Source organism: Salvelinus namaycush, chromosome 1, assembly GCF_016432855.1.
Source record: "Salvelinus namaycush isolate Seneca chromosome 1, SaNama_1.0, whole genome shotgun sequence".
NCBI classification, from domain to species: Eukaryota; Metazoa; Chordata; class Actinopteri; order Salmoniformes; family Salmonidae; genus Salvelinus; species Salvelinus namaycush.
In genome coordinates this window covers 71,258,725-71,285,857 of record NC_052307.1, presented here as the reverse complement: position 1 = coordinate 71,285,857, position 27,133 = coordinate 71,258,725, and the positions used below count along the sequence as shown (strand labels likewise).

At 42.7% G+C, this 27,133-nt stretch overlaps 1 protein-coding gene across 2 annotated transcripts in view; it reads right to left on the bottom strand.

Annotated features, from left to right (window-relative positions):
- LOC120048238 (DENN domain-containing protein 2B-like) overlaps positions 1-27,133 on the bottom strand; it is a 76,649-nt gene that overhangs the window by 9,312 nt on the left and 40,204 nt on the right. For both annotated transcript variants that reach the window (XM_038994052.1, XM_038994043.1), the window contains exons 5-14: positions 21,510-21,628; positions 20,794-21,012; positions 20,266-20,362; positions 20,059-20,103; positions 18,907-19,091; positions 16,106-16,215; positions 15,580-15,649; positions 14,181-14,258; positions 7,057-7,197; positions 6,746-6,894 (exon numbers count right to left, since the gene is read on the bottom strand). In XM_038994052.1, coding sequence (XP_038849980.1) covers positions 6,746-6,894; positions 7,057-7,197; positions 14,181-14,258; positions 15,580-15,649; positions 16,106-16,215; positions 18,907-19,091; positions 20,059-20,103; positions 20,266-20,362; positions 20,794-21,012; positions 21,510-21,628 — 1,213 coding nt within the window. The remainder of the gene's footprint in view (positions 1-6,745; positions 6,895-7,056; positions 7,198-14,180; positions 14,259-15,579; positions 15,650-16,105; positions 16,216-18,906; positions 19,092-20,058; positions 20,104-20,265; positions 20,363-20,793; positions 21,013-21,509; positions 21,629-27,133) is intronic.

The window sequence follows — 27,133 nt, the reverse complement described above, 5'->3', positions numbered from 1 at the left end:
TATCACTTACACACTCAGTCCTGAGGGAAACACTCATGGGAAATGATGAACTTGCAATAAAAACACCATCTCTGCCCAGAGCTGCCAGTCAACTCTCTAAGGGTGCGTGCCAAATGGCACTCTATTCCTTAAATATTGCACAACGTTTGACCAGAGCCAATATGGGCAATAGTGCACTACATAGGGAAAAGGGTGCTATTTGGGACGCAATCTAAAGTGGAAAGGAATGGCAGACCTTTACAGACCAGGTCATAACAAAACCATATCCGCATAACCATCCACTTAAGTTTAGAGGATCCTAACTTTGCTTTGTGATATATTGCATTTGGGGTTATATAAGCATGTCAGATCGGGAATGGTTGTCCTCGGTCTGTCTGTGGCTGACCATGCAGATTCCCAGGAAACTCTCAGGATAGAGAGGCTTACTCTGCCAGACTCACAGGTGCAGGATGGAGAGTCCCAGTGTCAGCAGCACTGTCCACAATCCCAGACGGGCCCATTTCAGCCCAGGACAAACACAGGCCCTGGCAGGAGCATCAGTACAGCTGTTGACTAACAGCTTCTCATACTGAAGCACATACATATTTTTCTGGGTGAGAATCAGTGCTTCATTTGTAAATCGGGAGGTGCCGGAACAAAAAAGTTAGTGCGAGAGGGGGGTAAGCTGGGGAGCTCTGATGTACTGGAACGCATGAGAGAAAAATCCCCTTTAATAAAGCACTGCATGCAGATTATTGCATTTGCGTAGTGGCATAGAGAAGTAGAGCAGAGGCACTTACAGAAGTTGCACAAATGGAGAACATTTTTAGTAGCCTAAGGTCTGCGAGAAAAAAAATGCCTTTTATAAATGCATTTCATGCAATTCTGCATCACTTTACATGACTGGAGACTTTAGCAGAATCTTTTTTAATACCGTACAAATGGTCAAAATGACAGTATACTTTGACCCAATTTGTAAGTCGCTCTGGATAAGAGCGTCTGCTAAATGACTTAAATGTAAATGTAAATGACACTGACACACTGAGATCAATAAAAACAACCTTTCTTGAATCCATCAATAGTCTAGGCATAGGTGTGTGGAGACACACATATTGTAGGTTACAATATGAAGAGGAAATGATAGTCCTAAAAATGCCTTCCAGTTTCACTGACTCACCCAATGGTGTGCAGCTTACTGTCTGGTGATTCGTGCCAAAAGCCTCACTCTCTCTCGTTTTACTTTGTAAAAAAATATTTGGAAGTTGATCAAAAATGTTGGTAGCCTACAGCAAACACATTAGTGTCTTCTCTTTCCAGCAGGAGCCATTTGCTTTCCACCCTATGTTTTCCCACGATTGTATTTGAAATACTGCCTGATTTATCTGCATGCTGTTCACTGACAGATTTAGGCTATGCCTTGTTATTGGCTACACACAATCCATAGCTAGATCATTTGTTAAAATAAGCTACTGATCTTCTGTGGCTAAATTACAGGCTTTCTCATGGTGTACTAGGCTACTCTGAATTATTTCATTTCTTTCTGAACAGACAGCAGTAATTCTATAACTTTAGCAAATGTATTTAAATGTATCAGGGGTTTTGCATCTCCTCCAGAACCCTTCGCGCAGCTATGATTCTATGAGGAAATAAATGATGAAGTGCAACACTGGAGAGATGAGAGTTGCAGAGCAGAGAGAGATCATAGAAAGTGAATCTCATTCTAGTTCTGTGAGAGATACAGGCGTGCTTCTCACACAGCAACGGCCACGCGTTGGTCTCAAACATAGGTTGCAATGTTGTGCAAACCTAAACCCAGGCCGGCCCAACCTGAATCAACTCGAATATCAGGCCTGTGCTGAAAATCTACTTTTTCACATGACGAATTAACTTTGATCGCTTTTATTAGGATCCGGCTCAAATTAAGCAATGGTGAGAATGATGAATGAGTGTGTGCATACTGCTCATTGGTGCATCTAGTAGAATGTTTAATATTCACATAGAGCTCCAATGTCTTTTCCCCACTTCCTCTCCATAAGGATCTCAAGTCCCCATCACGGCCTAGGCTTGGACTCCCTGGTATGAACAGTTGTAGTGGAAGCTGTTGAACAGTAAGACCAGGCTTCCCTTGAGCAACCCTACACATGGTCCTATTCAAGCCTATTGATTCCAATGCTTCTTGTGGGCAGCATTGCAGTGTGTGTGTATATATAATAATAATAATAATAATAATAATAATAATAATAATAATAATAATAATGGGAAAGTCAGATGCTTGGCCTCTGGTTTCCATCTTCTGAGTTTCCCTCTTCAGTCTCACAGAAATATTTTACACACAGTATGTTTCCACTGTGTTCATCCACTCCACCTTTGGGCGTTAGAAATACACACGGGGAAAGTGTTAAGTTGTTGTAGGTTGTTTGGTGCAGTGCAAGCATTGCTCAGTGTGATACAAGTGTTCAGGAGTAATAAGGGACTAAATAAACTGTACAGCTTGTTCCCAGATTAGAGTGGTACACTGTAGCTACCTACAGTGGCTCACTTTAACAGACTGGGGTTACAGACATACACCATATTATACGGCTGCTGCTGCTGGAGTCTGGAGCAATGGGCTCTTCCTGAATCTAATGCACACCCCAGTCATTTCAACAGGTGGTAGAAGAAAATTATGAATGGGGTTTGAAAGGAGGATTTTAAACTAATAAAAATGCAAAACATCTGGTGACTACCATGTGTTAGTTTGAAGTTTTCTGATGTTACAGTGAGCGGTGTAAGGGGAACCGAGGTACAGAAAGCAGCCTTCCTTCTCCCCCTCAGAAAACAAGAGCCTGATTAATTCACCATGACCATGAGAAAAGCTTTCAGAGGCGGTCTTTTGCTCTCCCTCTGCACCCCCGCTCTTTCTTTCTCCCTGTTTCTCCCTCTCTTACCCTCCATCTTTCTCACACTCATACACACACTACCTTCCTCCCAATCCCCTGTCTCTTCTACTGTGGTCCTCTCATCAAATACAATAGAAACATTGACTTATTAAAGCACTTCAGTAATCGGAAACGACCTCCATGTTCTCAGATTGGCTAAAAAAAGAGAAGTGATTCAATCCCCTCTACACCCACAGGCTAGGTTGAAGATGGGAAGGTTAAGACAACAAAGTAAATCTATACAGAAGCGTTAGAAAATAAACAAATTCATGGAAACAGCTCCATTGATATCTACTAGCGCCGTTGCTAACTAGCAACGCTGGTCACATGAATTGCAAAGAGTTATGGGATATTAGAATCCTCTTGTCTTAACCTGTATATTTTGAACCTAGCCCACAGGCAAGCCCTAACAATGGAGGAATGGCAGGGAAAAAGTTGAGACCCGCCCATTTAGAGCCACAGAGAGGCAGATCAAACAAGCCAACACTCTCTCTGTGGTGGTAACCCTTCTCTGTCCTAGACCCATAATAACTGGAAGATGATGTTTACATTATGAGCACTGCAGCAATCCCAGCACAGAGCCTTCAGGTAAATCTGGTTAAGCAATTACAGTCTGATGTAACCGATGATGAATTTATGTAATTAGGCATCAAAGTTGGTTTTACAGCAGCCATTTGCTGGTTAATCATCATCAGTTCTGAGTAACTGTTTGTCTGGCTGTTTGATGTCACAGATAAGCAGCAACATGTCTGATATAAAGCATTTCTATACGTACAAAGACGCTTGCTTTAGGCAAACGACCCGTTGTGACCTCTTAAACAAGTCATACACAGCCTACAGTACAAATAAAGAGTTAATGCAACAGTCCATGTAACCCCGTAGGCTCGGCCCTAATTTACTCGCCGCAAGGCAAATGGCCCAAGGCAATGCCTAAGGCTCAGTATTGCCTTGTAACTTAAGCTTCATGCCTTGTATGTAATTTCATACATTTTTTAAGTAAATAAATAATAGCATATTCGCTTCTCATGACCATTTCTTGATCTTAGTCGGCTAAACACATAATACTTGATTGCACATGATTTTACCATAATATCAAATGGAGTCAGATAAACATAAAAAAAACCTAAGGCCTATGTCTAATTAGCATAATCAAATTAGCATGATACTACTAATAAAAAACATACAAAATAGTCAGTTCAAGCTAGAGATATCTGTTGTTTTGCATTGGATCCACTGCATCCGTCTATATCGCACTTCCGCATCTGCAATGAAAGGTGACAGAGCTAGAGCGGGGGGGTTTTCAGACCATGAGACATCATAAAAATCGGTCTTCTTACAAAATCGTCTGTAACGTCCGAACGGTTTGGCCTACAAACCCCTCTGTGGAAAGATGAGACTCTCACGAACATGATGGTGTTCTCCATTTTGCTCTACAACCCCCACAAGCGTCTTGGGACTCGTTTGAAGTCAGTACAGCCATTCTGCCAACCTCTGTCTTAGCATAAGGCCAGAGGAGTGGTGGTATATGGCCAATATACCATGGCTAAGGGTTGGTTTAAAAATAATACTTTTATATCAAATCTTACCACAGTACAACCCAGTGGAGACACATTCCCTAACATGGCCTGTTTGGTGTTTTCCCTCCCTCAGATCCTTCTCCTATTGGATATAGATTACACCCAGACATACATCATGTTGTGTTGGAAGGGATTCCTGGGATTGAATTGCGTTCTCTGTCTCCCACGGGATCAGACCCTTTTACCAGTGAAGTCAGTGGAGGGTCTCTCCCTTCTCCCCAACACGGCCCAATGACGCCCAGAGTGGCTCCTTGAATCCTGTTTTCAATGGGAACTGAGACACAGGGGGTCTGGTCCGTGTTCTGGGGCACTCTGGCAGCTAGAGCTCCATCTATTGTGGTTCTGGGTGTGAGTCCTGGAGACTAAGTCCAGTTAGACACACACAGAAAGGACTGGTTGGTTTTGTGACGCTATTCCACAATGAAAACATATTGTTTGCCTTTATTCAGAACCTGAATAAGACCTGAATGGTGAAGTATGTCATTGTGTTGATACAAAGCAGGTTTTATTAAGTAATAGCATATGGTTTTCAATGAAGTTCTAACATTGAGCAGGGCTGTAGTCTGTAGTACTGTAGTCTGTAGTACTGTAGTCTGTAAAGACTCATGGTGCTGATGTTCAGTGTTGTTCACTAACAGTACCTGACACACAGACTATTCGATACTGCTCTCAAGTCCTTGCTGCTGTTCACATGAGCCCTTAGAAATGGGTGACTGATTAACAATCTTTGGGTGATGTGCAAACTGACATGAACCCGGGAGTCATTGTCTCAAACGGCGGAGTGACGACAAAAACAGCTTTCTCTGAGTCCCCCTGGGTGGAGAGAGGGCTGTCGTAAACAGGCCAGGCAGGGACCAGGGAGTGAACATGGCGCCATCAGTCACACAGTGACAGTGAAGCCATAGATCAGAGGGGAGAGTCGCTGCACACAGGAAGTACATTCCTTCCCCTCACAGTCACTGCCCCCACTGATGTTTGTTTAAACTGTCCTCTGATATGTAGAGATTACCATTCAACACAAACCTGCCCCCCTCTAACAGAGCCCCTCAGCCCAGAGTGCTGTCCTATAGCCAGGGGCAGATTGCTGTGCCTGCCTGGTGGGACTCTGGCTCCTTGGAGATCCCTAGCTCAATGTTATCGGCCCCACCCCACCCCACCCTGCCTGTCGGGGTTGGACAGTGGCCCCCGGCAAAGATGACCCACTTCTGGAACCACATCAGTTGTGAGTACATGCAGGGAGAATTAATTTAACAGCTCTAACCCTGTTCCCGCGTGCTAAACCCGTTAAGCACCAACTGACAAACCCACAGTAGAAGGCTGCTATTTGCTGTGCAGATTGGGTGAATGGCAAGCAGCTCGACTGAGGAATTCAATCTGCCATCAACAGTTAGGTTGAGCCAGAGTGCACTGGCAGAGTGGCAGGGCAATCCCCACTATTGGAACTGTTATACATGTAAATTCTCTCTTCGAAGTTAGTCCTTCTTTAAAGTTCAGGATATGTCATCTCTGTGAGAGGAAATGCACCAAGATATGTGAAACAGTGTTATGATATCATAGTCAGTATCATAGTCAGTCTGTACATGTCCAGAAATATACAGATAGAGGATCCCTGAGCTCAGCAATGTTGTGGGTCTGAGAAAAGTCAGATCTCTGTGTGAATGTAAACAGAAAAGGGAAAATGTACAAGAGCATGAGATAAAATCCCTCTCATGTAAGGCAGATGTTATTGTAATGGGGTCAGAATAGGTGAATTCACTGCAGAAAAAGACAGTGGACTTCAGAGATAACTGAGGGACATTTTTGCTAACATACACCGTAATCCTAGACAGTAATTGATCTCACTCCTAGCCACCATGTGTGACAAGGATGAAGTATTCTAGGAACTATTTTTACTATTTATAGCCTAATGTCGGAGGGTTAAGATCTTTGTGGGGCGATAACCTTACACTACAATATGAGCAGGCGTTGAGAGCTCTACGTATTAGATTTCTCTGTAAATACTGTAGTTTCAATCATTATCTAACAATGACAACAGCCCTTAGCGTTTCAGAAGTACCTTAACAAAACACTGCATCTAAAGGTATTATTGAGCATTTCACTTGGCACAAGTAACCATCATCTAACAACTACAAGTTTCAACAACCCCCGCCTGCCTCTAACAGGGCATGACCATTAGTCAGGGACAGCTTCCCATGAGAAGGTGATTCAGTTCTCTCTCCATCTTTACTTATTACTAGAAGGGTTACCAACTATAAGAGTCTTGACGCTCACCTGAGTTTATCAGCCACAAAGATGACTCTGCGCTCCAGCAGCAGGGAGGCGAAGACCTGCACCACCTGACGCACGCTCAGGCAGCTGAAGAGACTGTCAAAGTCTACATGCTCCAGTCTGGAGTCCATGGGCCGCCTCAGCTCAATGACCTGGGGAGGAGAACACCACTTGGGGTCAAAACCTTGGGTCACAACCAGTCATACATTCACAGAGGTCACAGGTCATGCTTAATTAAGCATACATCGCATTATCTTCATGCATCATCCTTCTTTGATGGAACCTTAGCAACCAAGGGCTGATGTGTCTCCAACCTCATTCCCTGCTCCAGGCAGGAAGGTCTTGACTTTGATGGTCTTCCCCGGCGCTGGGAAGGGTGACTCCATCAGACTCCTCATGAAGGGGTAGACCAGGGCTGCAGAGATCCCCCTCCGCCTCTCCACCTCATCCAGGATCTACACACAGCACAGCACAGGAGGTTGAGAGTTAGACCACACAGCACAGGACAGGGGGTTGAGAGTTAGACCACACAGCACAGGACAGGAGGCTGAGAGTTAGACCACACAGCACAGGACAGGGGGTTGAGAGTTAGACCACACAGCACAGGACAGGAGGTTGAGAGTTAGACCACACAGCACAGGACAGGAGGTTGAGAGTTAGACCACACACACAGGACAGGAGGTTGAGAGTTAGACCACACAGCACAGGACAGGAGGTTGAGAGTTAGACCACACACACAGGACAGGAGGTTGAGAGTTAGACCACACAGCACAGGACAGGAGGTTGAGAGTTAGACCACACAGCACAGGACAGAAGGTTGAGAGTTAGACCACACTGCACAGGACAGGAGGTTGAGAGTTAGACCACACAGCACAGGACAGGGGGTTGAGAGTTAGACCACACAGCACAGGACAGGAGGTTGAGAGTTAGACCACACAGCACAGGACAGAAGGTTGAGAGTTAGACCACACAGCACAGGACAGGAGGTTGAGAGTTAGACCACACAGCACAGGACAGGAGGTTGAGAGTTAGACCACACAGCACAGGACAGGAGGTTGAGAGTTAGACCACACAGCACAGGACAGGGGGTTGAGAGTTAGACCACACAGCACAGGACAGGAGGTTGAGAGTTAGACCACACAGCACAGGACAGGAGGTTGAGAGTTAGACCACACAGCACAGGACAGGAGGTTGAGAGTTAGACCACACAGCACAGGACAGGGGGTTGAGAGTTAGACCACACAGCACAGGACAGGAGGTTGAGAGTTAGACCACACAGCACAGGACAGGAGGTTGAGAGTTAGACCACACAGCACAGGACAGGGGGTTGAGAGTTAGACCACACAGCACAGGACAGGGGGTTGAGAGTTAGACCACACAGCACAGGACAGGAGGTTGAGAGTTAGACCACACAGCACAGGACAGGAGGCTGAGAGTTAGACCACACAGCACAGGACAGGGGGTTGAGAGTTAGACCACACAGCACAGGACAGGAGGTTGAGAGTTAGACCACACAGCACAGGACAGGGGGTTGAGAGTTAGACCACACAGCACAGGACAGGAGGTTGAGAGTTAGACCACACAGCACAGGACAGGGGGTTGAGAGTTAGACCACACAGCACAGGACAGGGGGTTGAGAGTTAGACCACACAGCACAGGACAGGAGGTTGAGAGTTAGACCACACAGCACAGGACAGGAGGTTGAGAGTTAGACCACACAGCACAGAACAGGGGGTTGAGAGTTAGACCACACAGCACAGGACAGGAGGTTGAGAGTTAGACCACACAGCACAGGACAGGAGGTTGAGAGTTAGACCACACAGCACAGGACAGGAGGTTGAGAGTTAGACCACACAGCACAGGACAGGGGGTTGAGAGTTAGACCACACAGCACAGGACAGGGGGTTGAGAGTTAGACCATACTGCAGACACAACACTCAACATTTCAAACAGAAAGTCCCAAATTCCCTATATAGTGCCTTATGGACTGTGGTCAAAAGTAGTGCACTAAATAGGGAATAAGGTTTCACTCGGGATGTAGATTGAGAGTCTAGTAATAGACCAAGACCAAGTACATTCAGTCTGTACAGCCAGTAAATGTAAATGGTAGCGTGTTGCTGTCTGAAGTAAAGCTCTTGCTATTGTCTGGAACCAGGCTACCTTTCCCCCTTTTGACAAATACAATATGAATTTCAATCTGTGGCTGTCTGATATACAGTGGGGAGAAGAAGTATTTGATACACTGCCGATTTTGCAGGTTTTCCTACTTACAAAGCATGTAGAGGTCTGTAATTTTTATCATAGGTACACTTCAACTGTGAGAGACGGAATCTAAAACAAAAATCCAGAAAATCACATTGTATGATTTTTAAGTAATTTTTGCATTTTATTGCCTGACATAAGTATTTGATACATCAGAAAAGCAGAACTTAATATTTGGTACAGAAACCTTTTTTATTTTTAATTTTTAGGGGTGGATCAGCTTAATATTGCGGAAAGAATGTTGCTTCCAATGTAATTGTCTGCATCATTTCCAATCCCCCATATTTTTGGGGGTAAATATATATATATCCATACACGCATGCATACATATACACATATATACATACCTATATAGACATATACTTTTTTAAAGAATATAGCTTTATTATTATTCCCCGCAACCCTACCACCGATCCCCCAATTGGAGTAAACTGATAAACACTTCTGCTTTTACCTTCAATTTATACATCTTATACCCATTTTACAGACACAGTCTACTTTATAATAGTTCTCTCTTGTTTGTTCTTAGTCCTTCCTCTATTTCTGTTGTCCATCCAGTTTTATTTCCACTTGTAACTGTGCTATTTCACAAAAGCTCCGCACCTATACACATTTCACAGATCCCGTATGCCCTACATTGTTTATCTTGTTATTAGTCCCACCCTTCAGCTCCATTCAACCCCTCCCATCTATCTTCCAACATCATCCATTTCAGATTTATATTTGTCATATATTTTTCAACTGTGCTCTGATGCTTCACAAAAGATTTGAACCTTCCTATTCTCATAGCTTCTACAGATTGTAAAATAATTATTATATTATTGATTGATTGACTATGGCTTTTCAAATCCCCCAGTATTGCTATCTGCAGCGTTAGTTCTAGGCAAATGTTGCAATTCTTCAGCCATTCCTGGACCTGTGACCAAAAACGAGCTACATATGGACAATACCAAAATAAATGATCTAATGACTCTGCCTCCTCACAGCAGAATCTGCAGAGCTGGGAAGATTGTATCCCCCATATATATAACATTCTATTAGATGCAAGAATTTTGTACAGTAATTTAAATTGAAAAATTCGAAGTTTTGAATCCGGCGTTGTTTTGCGTATCAATTCATAAACCATGTGCCATGGAATGGGTACATCGAAAATCTCTTCCCAACTATTTTGCAATTTATAATGGCACAGCTGTCAGTTTTTTGGTCCTTAAATGAAATTGGTATATGTTTTTATTTATCACACTTTTCTTTAACCATTTATGTTCTTTAATATAGGGCCGACATACAAGTTCCTTACTTTTTTCCCCTTCTACTTGCCTCTTCCATTTTTGTGGTAATGCTGCAATTAATTGGTTGTAATTTTGGGTAGAGCAGACATTTCCATATGTCTGTGTTAGCTGCATGTGTGACATAACTCCACCAGTCCTATTTATGATATCATTCACAAAAATTATAATTTTTTTTAAACATTTCTTCGATAAATACAGTTTTTTTATCAATTACTATATTTGAATTTAACCACAATATTTGTTGTACTATTTGTTCCGTCCTTTCAGGTGGATTAAACTGAAATTGCAACCAACTTTCTAAGGCTTGTTTAAAAAATAAAGATATTTTGGAGATTATTTCCTTTTCTAACAACCGAAAGTGAGCAGGTGTAATCTGAATAAAGGGGAAAAGGCCCTTCTTGAACATAGGATGAGACATTCGTACCAATTTACTAGAGAACCAGTTTGGATTTAAGTATAACTTTTGTATGATTGATGCCTTTAGTGAGAGGTCTAATGCTGTAATATTTAATAATTTCTGCCCTCTGAATTCATATTCGTTATATAAATAGGCCCTTTTAATTTTATCTGGCTTGCCGTTCCAAATAAAATGGAATATTTTTTGTTCATATAATTTAAAAAGCAGGTCACTAGGTGTAGGCAAAACCATAAGCAAATAGGTAAACTGTGATATGACTAAAGAGTTAATCAGGGTGATTTTTCCACAAATAGACAGGTATTTTCCTTTCCATGGTAGCAAGATCTTATCTATTTTTGCTAACTTTCTATAAAAATATATTGGAGTGAGATCATTTCTTTCTTTTGGGATTTTTATACCGAGTATGTCCACATCTCCGTCAGACCATTTAATCGGTAAACTACATGGCAATGTAAAATGTGTATTTTTTAGTGATCCAATACGTAATATGGTACATTTATCATAATTTGGTTTTAATCCAGAGAGGATAGCAAAGGTATCTAGATCCTCTAAGAGGCCATGGAGAGACTCTAGTTGTGGTTTTAAAAGAAAACATGAATCAGCATACAATGACACCTTAGTTTTTAAGCCACAGATTTCTAATCCCTTAATATTAATGTTTGATCTAATTTTAACAGCTAACATTTTGATGGCAATAATAAATAGATATGCCGATAGTGGACAACCTTGTTTTACTCCTCTAGATAGTTTAAAACTTTCTGAGATGTAGCCATTATTTACTATTTTACACCTAGGGTTACTATACATAATTTTAACCCATTTTATAAGAGATTCCCCAAAATTGAAATATTCTAGGCATTTATATATAAACTCCAGTCGTACTTTATCAAAAGCCTTTTCAAAATCAGCTATGAAAACCAGGCCTGGTGTCCCCGATATTTCATAATGTTCTATTGTTTCCAGTACTTGCCTTATATTATCTCCAATGTATCGTCCATGTAAAAAACCTGTCTGATTAGGATGAATAATATCTGACAAAACTTTTTTTATCCTATGTGCCAAGCATTTTGCTAGGATTTTTGCATCACAACACTGAAGTGTAAGAGGTCTCCAATTTTTTAAATGGACTGGATCTTTATATATACCACTTGGGTCCTGTTTCAGTAATAATGATATCAGACCTTCTTGTTGCGTGTCTGATAATCTACCATTTATATAGGAGTGGTTAAAACAAGCTAATAATACAGAAACCTTTGTTTGCAATTACAGAGATCATACGTTTCCTGTAGTTCTTGACCAGGTTTGCACACACTGCAGCAGGGATTTTGGCCCACTCCTCCATACAGACCTTCTCCAGATCCTTCAGGTTTCGGGGCTGTCGCTGGGCAATACGGACTTTCAGCTCCCTCCAAAGATTTTCTATTGGGTTCAGGTCTGGAGACTGGCTAGGCCACTCCAGGACCTTGAGATGCTTCTTACTCCTTAGTTGCCCTGGCTGTGTGTTTCGGGTCGTTGTCATGCTGGAAGACCCAGCCACAACCCATCTTCAATGCTCTTACTGAGGGAAGGAGGTTGTTCCAAGATCTCGCGATACATGGCCCCATCCATCCTCCCCTCAATACGGTGCAGTCGTTCTGTCCCCTTTGCAGAAAAGCATCCCCAAAGAATGATGTTTCCACCTCCATGCTTCACGGTTGGGATGGTGTTCATGGGGTTGTACTCATCCTTCTTCTTCCTCCAAACACGGCGTTTGGAGTTTAGACCAAAAAGCTCTATTTTTGTCTCATCAGACCACATGACCTTCTCCCATTCCTCCTCTGGATCATCCAGATGGTCATTGGCAAACTTCAGACGGGCCTGGACATGCGCTGGCTTGAGCAGGGGGACCTTGCGTGCGCTGCAGGATTTTAATCCATGACGGCGTAGTGTGTTACTAATAGTTTTCTTTGAGACTGTGGTCCCAGCTCTCTTCAGGTCACTGACCAGGTCCTGCCGTGTAGTTCTGGGCTGATCCCTCACCTTCCTCATGATCATTGATGCCCCACGAGGTGAGATCTTGCATGGAGCCCCAGACCGAGGGTGATTGATTGTCATCTTGAACTTCTTCCATTTTCTAATAATTGCGCCAACAGTTGTTGCCTTCTCACCAAGCTGCTTGCCTATTGTCCTGTAGCCCATCCCAGCCTTGTGCAGGTCTACAATTTTATCCCTGATGTCCTTACACAGCTCTCTGGTCTTGGCCATTGTGGAGAGGTTGGAGTCTGTTTGATTGAGTGTGTGGACAGGTGTCTTTTATACAGGTAACGAGTTCAAACAGGTGCAGTTAATACAGGTAATGAGTGAAGAACAGGAGGGCTTCTTAAAGAAAAACTAACAGGTCTGTGAGAGCCGGAATTCTTACTGCTTGGTAGGTGATCAAATACTTATGTCATGCAAAAAAATGCGAATTAATTACTTGAAAATCATACAATGTGATTTTCTGGATTTTTGTTTTAGATTCCGTCTCTCACAGTTGAAGTGTACCTATGATAAAAAATTACAGACCTCTACATGCTTTGTAAGTAGGAAAACCTGCAAAATCGGCAGTGTATCAAATACTTGTTCTCCCCACTGTATATGGAAAATAGCAAAGGAAAATCCCACCCAATATGCCCATGTGTCTGTCTGTGTCAGACCTGCCTACTACTGTCTGGAAAGTTTGTTGGAGAGAGACACACTCACATTCAGAGTCATATGATATCCCCTCCACTCCCCACACACCCTCTGTTCCCGGTGAAATCAAACACTCCCATCTTTCTCGCCTTAACTAGAAAAGCACTTCAAACTCCGTGGAAAACATTTCCTCTCTCACCTACGCAGGTCTCAAGCCCTCAAAATAGTGCCTTCTGAAACCTACACCCCCACCTGTATGAGGGCTGTTCCACCCTCACTGTTGAGGTGCCTGTGCTGTCACAAGACAGAAACAATCTATTGTATTTATGCATCCTTTTGGCCTTAAATTAATATGAAATGAAACTGACTGACAGTTTTTTGGCACATTTTAGTACTCACGACACAGTAATAAAAAGTTATTTTCATTCATTAGATATGTCTACTACCTCTTAATTGTTTCCCTTAACACAGGCCTTGTTCACTTCAAATACACCATTCATAGAGGATTCATGAGGAGGCAGATAAGGCATGGAGTACTTAAACACAATGAGCACTCTGTTTCATGTTAGCTCAACTCAGGAACAAGTGAAGGAAACAATTGAACTGGGAAATCAGAAAGAGGAAAAAGCAGAAAATAAGGTTTATGCTGGACAGGATGCCTTTGAGTGGAAATGCTGGCACAGCCTCAACTAGTTCATTCCTGGGAACAGTGGCCTCGGCTCGGCTCAGAGACAGGTAACCGCGACGACGGCTACACTAGGGTGTGTGTGTGTGTGTGTGTGTGTGTGTGTGTGTGTGTGTGTAAGCATGAACTCACCTTGGAGAACAGGTGGAAACAGCCCAGTCGGCTGATGACGCAGTACACCTCAGGAAGGCGAGGCCCTTTCCCACTCGGCTGGAACAAGGGCACAAATTAAGAGTCTCGTCAGTCACTGGGGAAGAGAGGCTTGTAAGGTAACACAGACAGTAATGTGGCAATAGATACTAACATAAGATACTTGGTTAGGTTTATAATGCAACATCAATGAGAATATACTGAAACACTATCCTACACACAAACTGTACTTTCTTTTATTCAGATAAAGTACCAGCTTAGTTCACAATCAGCTGTGGTTGAACAAATATTTATAAATCTGGTCTTTCAGTTGCTGGAGGTGGACGTATTTAATCTGGAGAGACTGAAGCTTCCCATTGTAAACTAAACACAGGTGCTGCAGTCTCTACACAGTTAATGATCACCTCTACCCTCCACACTAAACAATCACAGACCAGTCTACTCTGGAGCCAACCAGGCCTCCTGGATCTATCCATCTCCTAACACACACACATCTGCACGTGCACACACACACACACACACACGCACACACAAATTAACACATGCATACATATAAAGAAATCCCGATCCACTTGTCCATATTAGGTATGCAATTTTCTCCTCTGCTTTCTCCAAATGGATGATTAAATCAAGCATGTGGAACTTGGTTAAAGTCCTTAGGAATGTGTTGTTCATGCCAACTCCTTAGACTTCCACCAGGGAAGGAAGGAGCTGGGTTACCGGAGAGGAGGAAACTCACCTCTCTCACAGCATCAGGAGTCGTCTGATCTACTGCTACTTAATGTCAGCAACTACTGAGCTCAATACAGTCAAGTAACAGTCAGAACTGAGTTTAAGAATGGCCCCCATCTCGGTCTACGCGACACACAAATACAGTAGGCTATTAAAACACACTGACAAACCCTACAAAACATACACGCTTTGTGAATGTACACATTCTTGGGCATAACAGTGACATAAAAAAAAATCACAGCAAGCACAACATCCCACACAGCCATACTTTCTGAACTGTGGGCTCGTCATAAAACATCAAATGACTAGAAACCCTACAGGCGGGTTGTGCTCTACAATGACAAACTTAGACATTTCATGGTTTGTTTTTCGGCATTCTTCTCCTGAGAAACTCTCATGAAACAGAAGGAGTCCAGTTTTACTAAGATTCATCCCGACCGTTTTGAAAGGCAAAAACGACCAAGCTTTGTTACATACAGACATTCAAATTCACTTTATTTACTTTCTCTCCTATTCACACCCAGTTTGGTGATGCAATAACACCTCAATGGTCCCACAGGAAAGAAAAAAACCTTGTCAAAACAAACAGGGCTGGCTCAGCAGGGTGTGAACAGAACAGGGACCAGTGAACTAATGGTGGCTTGCTTACCAGCAGACGCCTGCAGTACCCAAACCTCCTGCTGCCATCCTCTCCAGTCAACATGAACGAGAAGGTCTCACTGTACCGACACACACACACACACAGTCTCTGTTATAGTCAAACCAGCATACAGATTGTAGAGATTGAACAGTGATCAAAGGAAACGTAGTGTTGGATCTCATTCACACGTTAGGGTTGGTGAAGTAGCACAGTCTCTGTGGCGGAGAGAGAAGACTGTTTTAGGGACCCATGTTGTCAGGAGCAGGAGTGAGAGTAAGAATCTACCAGGATTTCATGAAGATAATGGCATTACATTTTTGTGTTTTCTTCCTAATTTTACTCGTTGATATTTACACATCTAATCATACTATCGATTTGTTAGTTTTTTAACCTTAATCTATATATGGAACACTTGTGCATCACAACTGATTAGTACCCATCTGGTTCAGGCAAGGAATGGGACTAATAGGCCAACAGTGTGGTGGTGAGCTTTCCTCTGTGATGCAGTGGGGTTGTATAGTAATCTGTACTGTACCTGCTGTATTCAGACACTGGGGTCCAGTCCTTGGCATCTGGAAAGCAGAACTGGGGGATGGCTTTGAGTCTCTGCTCTGCCTCCCTCATCAGCTTGGTGGGCCTCTCTAGCTGTGAGACGAGATGAGAAAGGAACAAGAAACGTCTCAGTCAGAAACAGACCCAGACGCTTACAGTCTACTAAGTCTGTCCTCTTTACAGGGTCCCCAAAAATGTCCCCTACAGTAAGAATAAATGACCAGCCTAAGCATTCTCCCACACAGGGTCAGCGCCTCCTCCCCTTATCACCCCCAACCCCCCTCTCTACCCCCTCTCCCCCCGACGTCATTGGGTCAGGCTTTTCTCTGGCAGAGAACCAACATACCGATATCTCCCAGAGGATTCTATCACTGAACCAAATCTTAAATAACTTAAAAAGAGATCTTTGAGTAAGTAAACACTTAACTACCATAGAAACCGTTTCCTGGTTACACCACTTACTGTCAATAAACTCCGAAAACTCCCTCAACCCGTATGTTACGGCCATGGCCCTACTCTTCAGAAATATCTGCATCAACAATGGCTTCAGAAAGTATTCACACCCCTGGACTTTTTCCCACATTTTGTTGTGTTACAGCCTGAATTTAAAATGTATTACATTTAGATTTTGTGTCACTGGCCTACACACAATACCTCATAATGTCAAAGCGGAATTATATTTTTAGAAACATTTACAAATAAATAAAAAAAATTAAAGCTGAAATGTCTTGAGTCAATAAATATTCAACCCTTTCGTTATGGTAAGCAAAAACAAGTTCATGAGTAAAAATGTGCTTAACAACTCACATAAAGTTGCATGGACAAAAATTGTGTTTAACATAATTTTTTAATGACTTCCTCATCTCTGTACCCACACACTGTAACGGCTTTCGTCTGGTGAAGGAGAAGAGGACCAAGGTGCAGCGTGGTAAGTGTTCATTTTAATAAACAAAATAAACTGAACACTGAAATGACAAAAATAATAAAGAGCGAGAACGAAAACGAAACAGTTCTGTAAGGAATATGCACAAAACAGAAAACAATCACCCACAACCAAAATGTGGAAAACAGGCTACCTAAGTATGATTCTCAATCAGAGACAACGATCGACAGCTGCCTCTGATTGAGAACCATACCAGGCCAAACACAGAATTGGAAAACATAGAAAAACAACATAGAATGCCCACACCAACTCACCAAACCAAACCAAAATAAAGACATAAAAAAGGAACTATGGTCAGAACGTGACACACACATACAATTTGAATTTGAATTTCAAACACAGATTCAACCACAAAGACCAGAGATGTTTTCCAATGCCTCGTAGAGAAGGGCACCAATTGGTAGATGGGTAAAAAAAATAAACAGACATTACACTTCGGATGGTGTATCAATACACCCAGTCACTACAGTCCTTCCTAACTCAGTTGCCGGAGAGGAAGGAAACCACTCAGGGATTTCACCATGAGGTCAATTGTGACTTTAAAACAGTTACAGAGTTTAATGGCTGTGATAGGAGAAAACTGAGAATGGATCAACAACACTGTAGTTACTCCACAATACTAACCTAAATGACGAAATGAAAATAAGGAAGCCTTAACAGAATAAAAATCTTCCAAAACATGCATCCTGTTTGCAATAAAGCACTAAAGAAAAACTGCAAAACATGTGACAAAGAAATTAACTTCATGTCCTGAATACAAAGTGTTATGTTTGGGGCAAATCCAACACAACACATCACTGAGTACCACTCTTCATATTTTCAAGCATGGTGGTTGCATCATGTTATGGGTAGAATTATCATCGGCAAGGACTGCACAGGGTTTAAAAAAAATAAAAAATAAACTAAATAGAACTAAGCACAATCAAAATCCTAGAGGAAAACCTGGTTCAGTCTGCTTTCCAACAGATACTGGGAGACAAATTCACCTTTCAGCAGGACAATAACCTAAAACACAAGGCCAAATATACACTGGAGTTGCTAACCAAGACAACATTGAATGTTCCTGAGTGGCTTAGTTACAGTTTTGACTTAAATCAGCTTGAAAATCTATGGCAAGACTTGAAAATGGCTATCTATAAATGATCAACAACTAACTTGACAGAGCTTGAAGAATTAAAAAAATAATATGCAAATATTGTACAATCCAGGTGTGCAAAGCTCTTAGTAGACTTATCCAGAAAGACTTTGCTGTAATCGCTGCCAAAAGTGATTATAACATGTACTGACTCAGGGGTATGAATACTTATGTAAATTTGATATTTCTGTATTTGCTTTTTTTTTATGTGCTAAAATTTCTAAAAACCTGTTTTCACTTTGTCATTATGGGGTATTGTGTGTAGATGAGTGGTATTTTTTTTTTATTATTAATTTTGAATTCAGGCTGTAACACAACAAAATGTGAATAAGTCAAGGGGTATGAATACTTTCTGAAGGAACTGTATGTGCTGGACTAATGTGGCCATAATGGCTACTAAAAGTAGATTAGATAACACAGATGTTTTTGACCGCCAAAATCAATATTGTTCTGTATGAAAATGAGCCACTTTCAATTCTATTTCAACATGCAAACAACATTGGTAAGGGTCTCTGACCTCCATATATCACAGATCTCAGCATACATATTTCTGTAGGTCCAGTGAGTAATGTCTCAGAAGAAACAGTTATTTACCAGGACCCCTTCCTGTTTAAATCTTTTCTCTCACTTAAGGGACTTGACACTGCTGTCTGACCCATGACCAAGGGGCCCGAGGGGCCAGAATACAGTTTGGTTGTTCCCTTACCTTGGGAAACTGGTAGGTGACTTCGGGAAAGAAGGAGCTTTTGGTGGGCTTCTTCTTGAGGGACACCACCACAAAGTACTCAAACAGCTCCCTCTCCTGCCACTCAATCAGCTGCAGCTCCAGTGTGCGGTAGCTAGGGGCCCTCCGCAGCATTGACTGCAGCTTCAGCAGCCTCTGGGTGTGGGCTGGGGAGAGAAGAGAGAGGGATATGGACAGTTCAATCTTCAGCACAGGGTTGTATTGACAAAATGCATATCCCAAACACTGTGTACACACAACTGACACCAATCACAGCAAATAGTGCACTACAAGCCATGAAGACTGACAAAGAGCTTACAGTCCAACATCCACTTCCCAGCTAACAAGACACATTCCCATAACTAATGAAATGTTACTATTGGATTCCCCTTAGGTTGAGAGAGAACATAATGAGAGAATGTTATCCAAACATTATTGGAACATATTTAGTCAAGCATGATGTTTCCAAAACCATGTTACGATGTAAAAGGAAATCAAACATTCAAGGAACCCTGAAAAGTTGCCAGGCGGTTCCTGGGATGATAAAAAAAAAATAATAATAACAAAATGCTTTGAAAACCAAACAAATGGAGGTTAAATGATTGTTATCTCTAACCTACCAAAAGCATTCTGGGAACCAAAACTTAACCGGATTTAAAACGTTAGCTGGGTTTCAACACACTGATTAAACCTCTATACTCACACATGTTTATCCTCACACAGTCCAACACATAACAACCTAAACACAGATTAGAGAGAAATACAAACCTTATAGTTCACCATAACTGTCATCACAGATGGCTTGTGTTTAAAACAGAGTATGAACAGAATCAGCAACGAGTTCGGACATAGTGCATTTAGTATTTATTTGAAAGAATGACAGTTGTATAGTCTATAGCACATCCATGACATCTTCATTTTGCCTTTCAGTTACATTTCTGTGATCCCTTTGGTCACAAGTCACTTGATCGATGTCTCGTTCCAAACACCGACTTGTCAAAACAGAGACGTGCGCTTGTTGTATCTGCTGTGAGTGGGACAAATCCTCTGTCTGTGCAGAAACAGACAGCTATAGACCAAGTGCACCATTGTTCTCCAGGGACTGAGCTTCAACTGCATACTGTGACCTCTCACCTTTGAACCTGTCATCAGAGTCGCTCTCGCTCTCGCTGTTGTCATCTGTAAACAGATCGGAGAGAGAAAAAAGGTTTGTTTAGGGTCAGGGGTCAACTCTACAACTATGTTTATGCCATACAGATGAGATGACTGGGGGAGACACAAATATTTACTCCCTGATCCAGACAGTGGATGGAGAGAAGGAAGGGAGGAGCCCCTATGTACCTCTCAGAGATGCCGTCTCAATATTAGACAAGGACAGCTTCTTCAACCTCTTCTTCCCTCTCTTGGTAGAGTAAATGGAGTTGATTCTCTGGACAATCTGTAAACAGTGAGAGGAAAGGGGAAGCTCAGTGTGTGTACAACCTACAGTAGAGGACTATCTGATCTCCTGTGGTGAAACTCTTCAAAGTTGGCTCCATTCAGTGTGTGGGAGGAGGAAGAGATAGACATAAAATCCTTCTCAGTGCTCTCTCTCTCTCTCTCTGTATGTCCAGAACTATCCCTGGGATATGGCTTGTGTTTAAAACAAAGTATGAACAGAATCAACAAAGAGTTTCCATCCCAGTGCATTTAGGAATTATTCAAAAGAATAACATTTGTATAGTCTATAGCAAATCCATCTTCATTTTGCCTTCCAGGTAGATGCATGGCCCCGTAGATACATGGCTTACAAGAATAGAATAGTCCTTGAGGAGATCCTCATGGAGAGAACAGGTTCATTCCTACAGCCTGGAGTGTTTTATATTGTACCTTGGGGATCCTCCGGTGCCTACGGGAGGCCAGGGTGTCGCTGGCGCTGCTCAGGCTGTCATCCAGCAGGCAGCAGGGGGAGGGAGAGACCCCCAGCTGGGGCGGCAGCAGCAGCATGTCATCATGGCTGTGTCGCTTGGACAGGCGGGATGCCCGGTGACTCTTCTTGTCTGTGGGACCAGAGAGGCGCAGAGACTGGCTACTGGGCTTAGAGGGCAGCTGTGGAGGGGGAGAGAGAGGACAATACTGAGGCAGTGTCCCAGATGGCAACCTATTCCCTTTATAGTGCACTATTTCTGACCAGGGCCCATAGGATGCCGCAATGGACCTTGGTTTGGTCTGGGATTGACTGAGGTTTTTGTCATGACAATAAGTAATCGTACCCAATAATACAATATATTTTCCTCACCGCACAGTGACCTCATTCCCAGTTGAACACAAGGAAATTCTAAATCATCTTTCCTACGACGAGACAGTGCCCATCCATATTAAAGCAGCAGAGCCAAACCTACATTTCCAGGCAGACTGACAGTATTTTACTGGAACTCCACCAGGTTTCAACATATCAAAAGGCTTCTGTAGCGCAAATAATGAGAAATCTAGCTGTGAAATAAGATTATTGGAGGATCCTGTCCAGGTTTGAGAGATCTAACTCCAGTCTGAGGGAGAGTTTTACTGCAGGAAAATACCTCAGTTCTGCTAGCTAGCTGGGTTACCTGAGGAGGTGAGTTGAGTTTCTGGGAGGTCCAGGTACGGTTGCTTTCCGGTACAAAGCGGTTCTTCCGACCCAAACTCCTCCTCTTCAGGTCCACGTCCTCGTACGGGTTCTCCTTCTCTGTGTGACAACATTAAGAAAACAGATTAAGGTCTAAGATAACAGATCCTTCTGAACAGCTGCTGCTGTTAAGGTTCAGGGAGAAGGAAGGTATTTGACTAGACAAGACAAAGCCACAGGGGCTTCAGGCCAGAGTCTGTGTGAGATGACGGGGGGCAGGAGAGGGAGTTGGGGGGCAGGAGAGAGGCTCCCAGTGGTGTAGCTCAGATCAAATAAGTCATGCAGGGGCCAGGTTAAAGGTCACTCTCAGCTGGCTGCTACAATGCCCAAATGTACTGTCTCTTTAAACAGTTACTGTTGGCCCAGGGCCCCGCTGGCCCCTGACCGACTGCACTGTGCCGAGACTCCCGGACACTGGGCTGCTAGTGGTGAGTCACGGCCGGAGTATGCAGGCTGTCTGCTGCGGGAGGCGAAGGGGAGGAGAGGAGCGGGACATCCTCCTCCTCTTCCTCTCAGGTATCACTGAACTTCATTCTCACATCCTTTCAATGAGACTGTTGATGTAGAAATGTTCACTCAACATTTCAGAGGTGTTGCCCAAAGAGTTTTGGGTTTTCCCACTGCACACTGACGGCAATCTCACACAGCACTGCTTTCACTGATGTCACTTGGAAAAAGGCCAGCCAGCGTGTATAAAAACTTGTATAACACCCCTGCCCATGTCCATCCAGACGTGCTCTGAGAATAGCATTTCAGCTGGGTCTGAAAAGGTTGTGAGAAAAAGAAGGAACTGCACTAAAAAGGGAAACAGAGCCAGATGGTGTCGAAACGCATGAGGGAAAGACTTGCAGTGAAAGACGAGCACTACACTAAATCTACACTTCAGCATCTCAATGATGGAAGAGAATCCTATAAACGGAGGAACACCTTGAAGGCCAACGTTAAACTGTGCTAAATGTATCTGTTAAAAGGTATCTGTTTTGTTAAAAGGGGTTCATCATTTATTGCCTATTTATGAACCATCTTAGTGAGATCATCAGAGCATTCTGCCATGTCATACTGAAAATGAAATTCCAGTCAGACTGGGCTTTTCCCTCTTCCCTCCCTATGTATTATCAGAGCTGATGAATACAATAACAAGCCTGGGTATAGCTGGGACCATAAACTGTAAATTGAGACCGACCATACCGATCACTAATCGCAGGCAGTTTGCTGATATTGTTCATTACGATAAGTAGCGTATACTAGAGAAATGTGAAGTTTGAAATGAAATAAGTTTACTAATATGGGTGATTGTTAATGGGACAATTGATGGCCACAACCATCAAACTACTAGTAGTAGTTTTAAGGGTAATATAAAAAATATACTGTGGTGCATGCACATTGTTATAAACTATTCTAACTATTGTAATATGGATGTTTGCCTGTATGGCCCAGCTCTAGGGCTGGACTGACTGACGTCTCAGTGCTCTGGACCCCATTCCACTGAAGCAGAGTAATGACAGCCTGCTGGGATGATGATATGTCTCCATGGCTTCTGACGCACTGGAGGGTACTAATCAACTGCTGTGGTTACTCACATCCAAACACACACACACACACACACACACACACACACACACACACACACACAGAGTAGGCACACCTCTCCTGACCTGGCTGCACCCACACTGTGACTCGGCATCTGTTTACACAATAGGCTCTCTCTAGAGCGAGACAGAGGACAGACTATCTACACAATGTCAGGATAGGATTACCCCATAAAAGGGCTATGGACAGAATGTCCCTCGCCATCGAGTGGCTGCTACAGTGGCACCAGTCATTCATGTAATAAACAGAGATGTTCAGGGGACCAAAACAGGCTTGAGATCTGTATAAACGTTTGGTGGCACCACAAACCATGCTGGAACTGTACAGTGTACATCCTTCAGAGAAGGCTTGTGACCACATGGGCCACATTTGTTGGGAGATATATATAGTATTTTTGGAATCTAAATTGTTTAACACTCATACCTCAAAAATGCTAAAAACCTACATTATACATTCAACTGTAAATTAAAGAGAAATGCCATACTGTATTCATCAGCAATTCATAAATCTATGTGAAATGTATGATTACATAGACAAAACAAAGCATAATTATTCCAGTCAGCAGATTCCCATGCAGTGTTAGAGCAGAGATAATCTGGCTCAGACAGACAGGCCAGGGAGGCCATCTTACCTCACCACCACCACTGGTTATAATGATGTTAGAGAGACTCAGTTCAGCTTGGGGTTGATGACGCAGACATAATCCATTACTGCTGAGTCACTGTTGTGTACAGAACCTGATTCACCAAACGGGAAACCTATTCCCAGTGGCACTACGCTAATCAAACTATAGCTTGTCATAATATAACCATTTATACCATAAATCTTCTTAGGGATCGGTGTCCTGTCCACGGACGGTTGATCTAACGTAAGCTAATGCGATTAGCATGAGGTTGTAAGTAACAAGAACATTTCCCAGGACATACAGTTGAAGTCGGAAGTTTAGAATACACTTAGGTTGGAAAAACTCGTTTTTCAACCACTCAGCAAATTGCTTGTTAACAAACTATAGTTTTGGCAAGTCGGTTAGGACATCTACTTTGTGCATGACAAGTAATTTTTCCAACAATTGTTTACAGACAGATTATTTCACTTATAATTCACTATAATCACAATTCCAGTGGGTCAGAAGTTTGTGGGTCAATTGCAGGTGTACCTGTGGATGTATTTCAAGGCCTACCTTAAAACTCAGTGCCTCTTTGCTTGACATCTTGGGAAAATCAAAAGAAATCAGCCAAGACCTCAGAAAACAATTTGTAGACCTCCACAAGTCTGGTTCATCCTTGGGAGCAATTTCCAAACGCCTGAAGGTACCACATTAATCTGTACAAACAATAGTACGCAAGTATAAACACCATGGGACCACGCAGCCATCATACCGCTCAGGATGGAGACGCGTTCTGTCTCCTAGAGATGAACGTACTTTGGTGTGACAAGTGCAAATCAATCCCAGAACAACAGCAAAGGACCTTGTGAAGATGCTGTAGGAAACCGGTACAAAAGTATCTATATCCACAGTAAAACGAGTCCTATATCGACATAACCTGAAAGGCTGCTCAGCAAGGAAGAATCCACTGCTCCAAAACCGCCATAAAAAAGCCAGACTATGGTTTGCAACTGCACATGGGGACAAAGATCGTACTTTTTGGAGAAATGTCCTCTGGTCTGATGAAACAAAAATAGAACTGTTTGGCCATAATGACCATTGTTATGTTTGGAGGAAAAAGGGGGAGGCTTGCAAGCCAAAGAACACCATCCCAACCGTGAAGCACGGGGGTGGCAGCATCATGTTGTGGGGGTGCTTTGCTGCAGGAGGGACTGGTGCACTTCACAAAATAGATGGCATCATGAGGGAGGAAAATTATGTGGATATATTGAAGCAACATCTCAAGACATCAGTCAGGAAGTTAAAGCTTGGTCGCAAATGGGTCTTCCAAATGGACAATGACCCCAAGCATTGTTCTAAGGTTGTGGCAAAATGGCATAAGGACAACAAAGTTAATGTATTGGAGTGGCCATCACAAAGCCCTGACCTCAATCCTATAGAAAATTTGTCAGCAAGGAGGCCTACAAACCTGACTCAGTTATACCAGCTCTGTCAGGAGGAATGTGCCAAAATTCACCCAACTTATTGTGGGAAGCTTGTGGAAGGCTACCCGAAACGTTTGACACAAGTTTAAAGGCAATGCTACCAAATACCAATTTAAAGGCAACGCTACCAAATACTAATTGAGTGTATGTAAACTTCTGACCCACTGGGAATGTGATGAAAGAAATAAAAGCTGAAATAAATAATTCTCTCTACTATTATTCTGACATTTTACATTCTTAAAATAAAGTGGTGATCCTAACTGACCTAAGACAGGGAATTTTTACTAAGATTACATGTCAGGAATTGTGAAAAACGGAGTTTAAATGTATTTGGCTAAGGTGTATGTAGACATATCTGCTATTGGCAGAAAGCTTAAATTCTTGTTAATCTAACTGCACTGTCCAATTCACAGTAGCTATTACAGTGAAAGAATGCCATGCTATTGTTTGAGGAGAGTGCACAATTTTGAACATGAAAAGTTATTAATAAACAAATTAGTCTTGATACAACATTTTGGACAAAATGCAATGGTTCATTGGATCAGTCTAAAACTTTGTCAATACACTGCTGCCATCTAGTGGCCAAAATCAAAATTACACCTTGGCTGGAATAATACATGCCTTTCTCTTGCATTTCAAAAATGATGGTACAAAAAAATACAAAGACACTGACTTCAGACTGACTTCACTGGCTTCAGAATTAGAAACCAGTGAATATTGGCAAATGTCCAGTCACTCAAGAATTCATTTGAGAGTCTCCTATCAGAGAGACTTGAAAAGCTGCAATATTATGTCTTACTGAAACATGGCTGGATGATGGCGCTATGCACGTAGTACTCAGTGGATTCTCCATGCAGTGGCAGGATCGGACGGCAGTTTCGGGGAAGTCAAAAGGAGGAGTGTGTTTTTTTCATAAATAACAACTGGTGTGCTGCTTCCAGTGTGAAGGAAATATCTAGCTTTTGCTCACCTGATATAGAATACCTCACGGTAAGCTGCAGACCCTTTTATCTACCAAGAGAGTTCTCATCTGTAATTATCACAGCTGTCTACATCCATCCACAAGCCAACAGGCACTCACCTAACTGTATGGGGCCATAAACAAACAAGTGGTTGGGTGGAGAATTAAAACCATCCTACCTCACTTCTACCATCCTACCTCACTTAGCTCACTAAAGAACTCTAAAGCCAAAGATGTGTTTGGGCTGGACTTTACCTTTCTTAAAAACTACAAAGAGTCACTCATTGGCCCCATTAATAAGGTCACCAACACATCTATTGGTCTCGGGGTGTTTCCAAGGGTATGGAAGTCGGCCATAATAACGGCCATCTTTAAATCAGGCGATCCTGCTAACGTGAGTAACTACAGGCCCATTAGTATACTACCTGTGGTGTCAAAGGTTGTTGAAAAGTATGTAGCAGAACAACTGATTGCCCACCTCAACAACAGCCCCTTCACATTACACTCCATGCAGTTTGGCTTCAGAGCGAAACACTCCACAGAAACGGCCAACTGCTTTCTTCTGGAAAATGTGAAGTCCAAGATGGACAAAGGGGGCGTTGTTGGGGCTGTGTTTCTGGACCTAAGGAAGGCTTTTGATACTGTTAACCATGAGATTCTCATCACAAAATTGTTCAAGTTCAACTTTCCCCCGATGCCTTGAGATGGATGAAATCATACCTTGAAGGCAGAACTCAGTGTGTCAGAGTGAGCAATGAGCTGTCGCCAACTCTTAGCTATGATGTGGGCGTGCCCCAAGGGTCAATACTGGGGCCCCTCCTGTTCAGCCTGTACATTAATGATCTGCCTTCTGTCTGTACTGGGTCTGAAGTTCAAATGTATGCAGATGATACAGTGATATATGTACATGCAAAGAGCAAGCA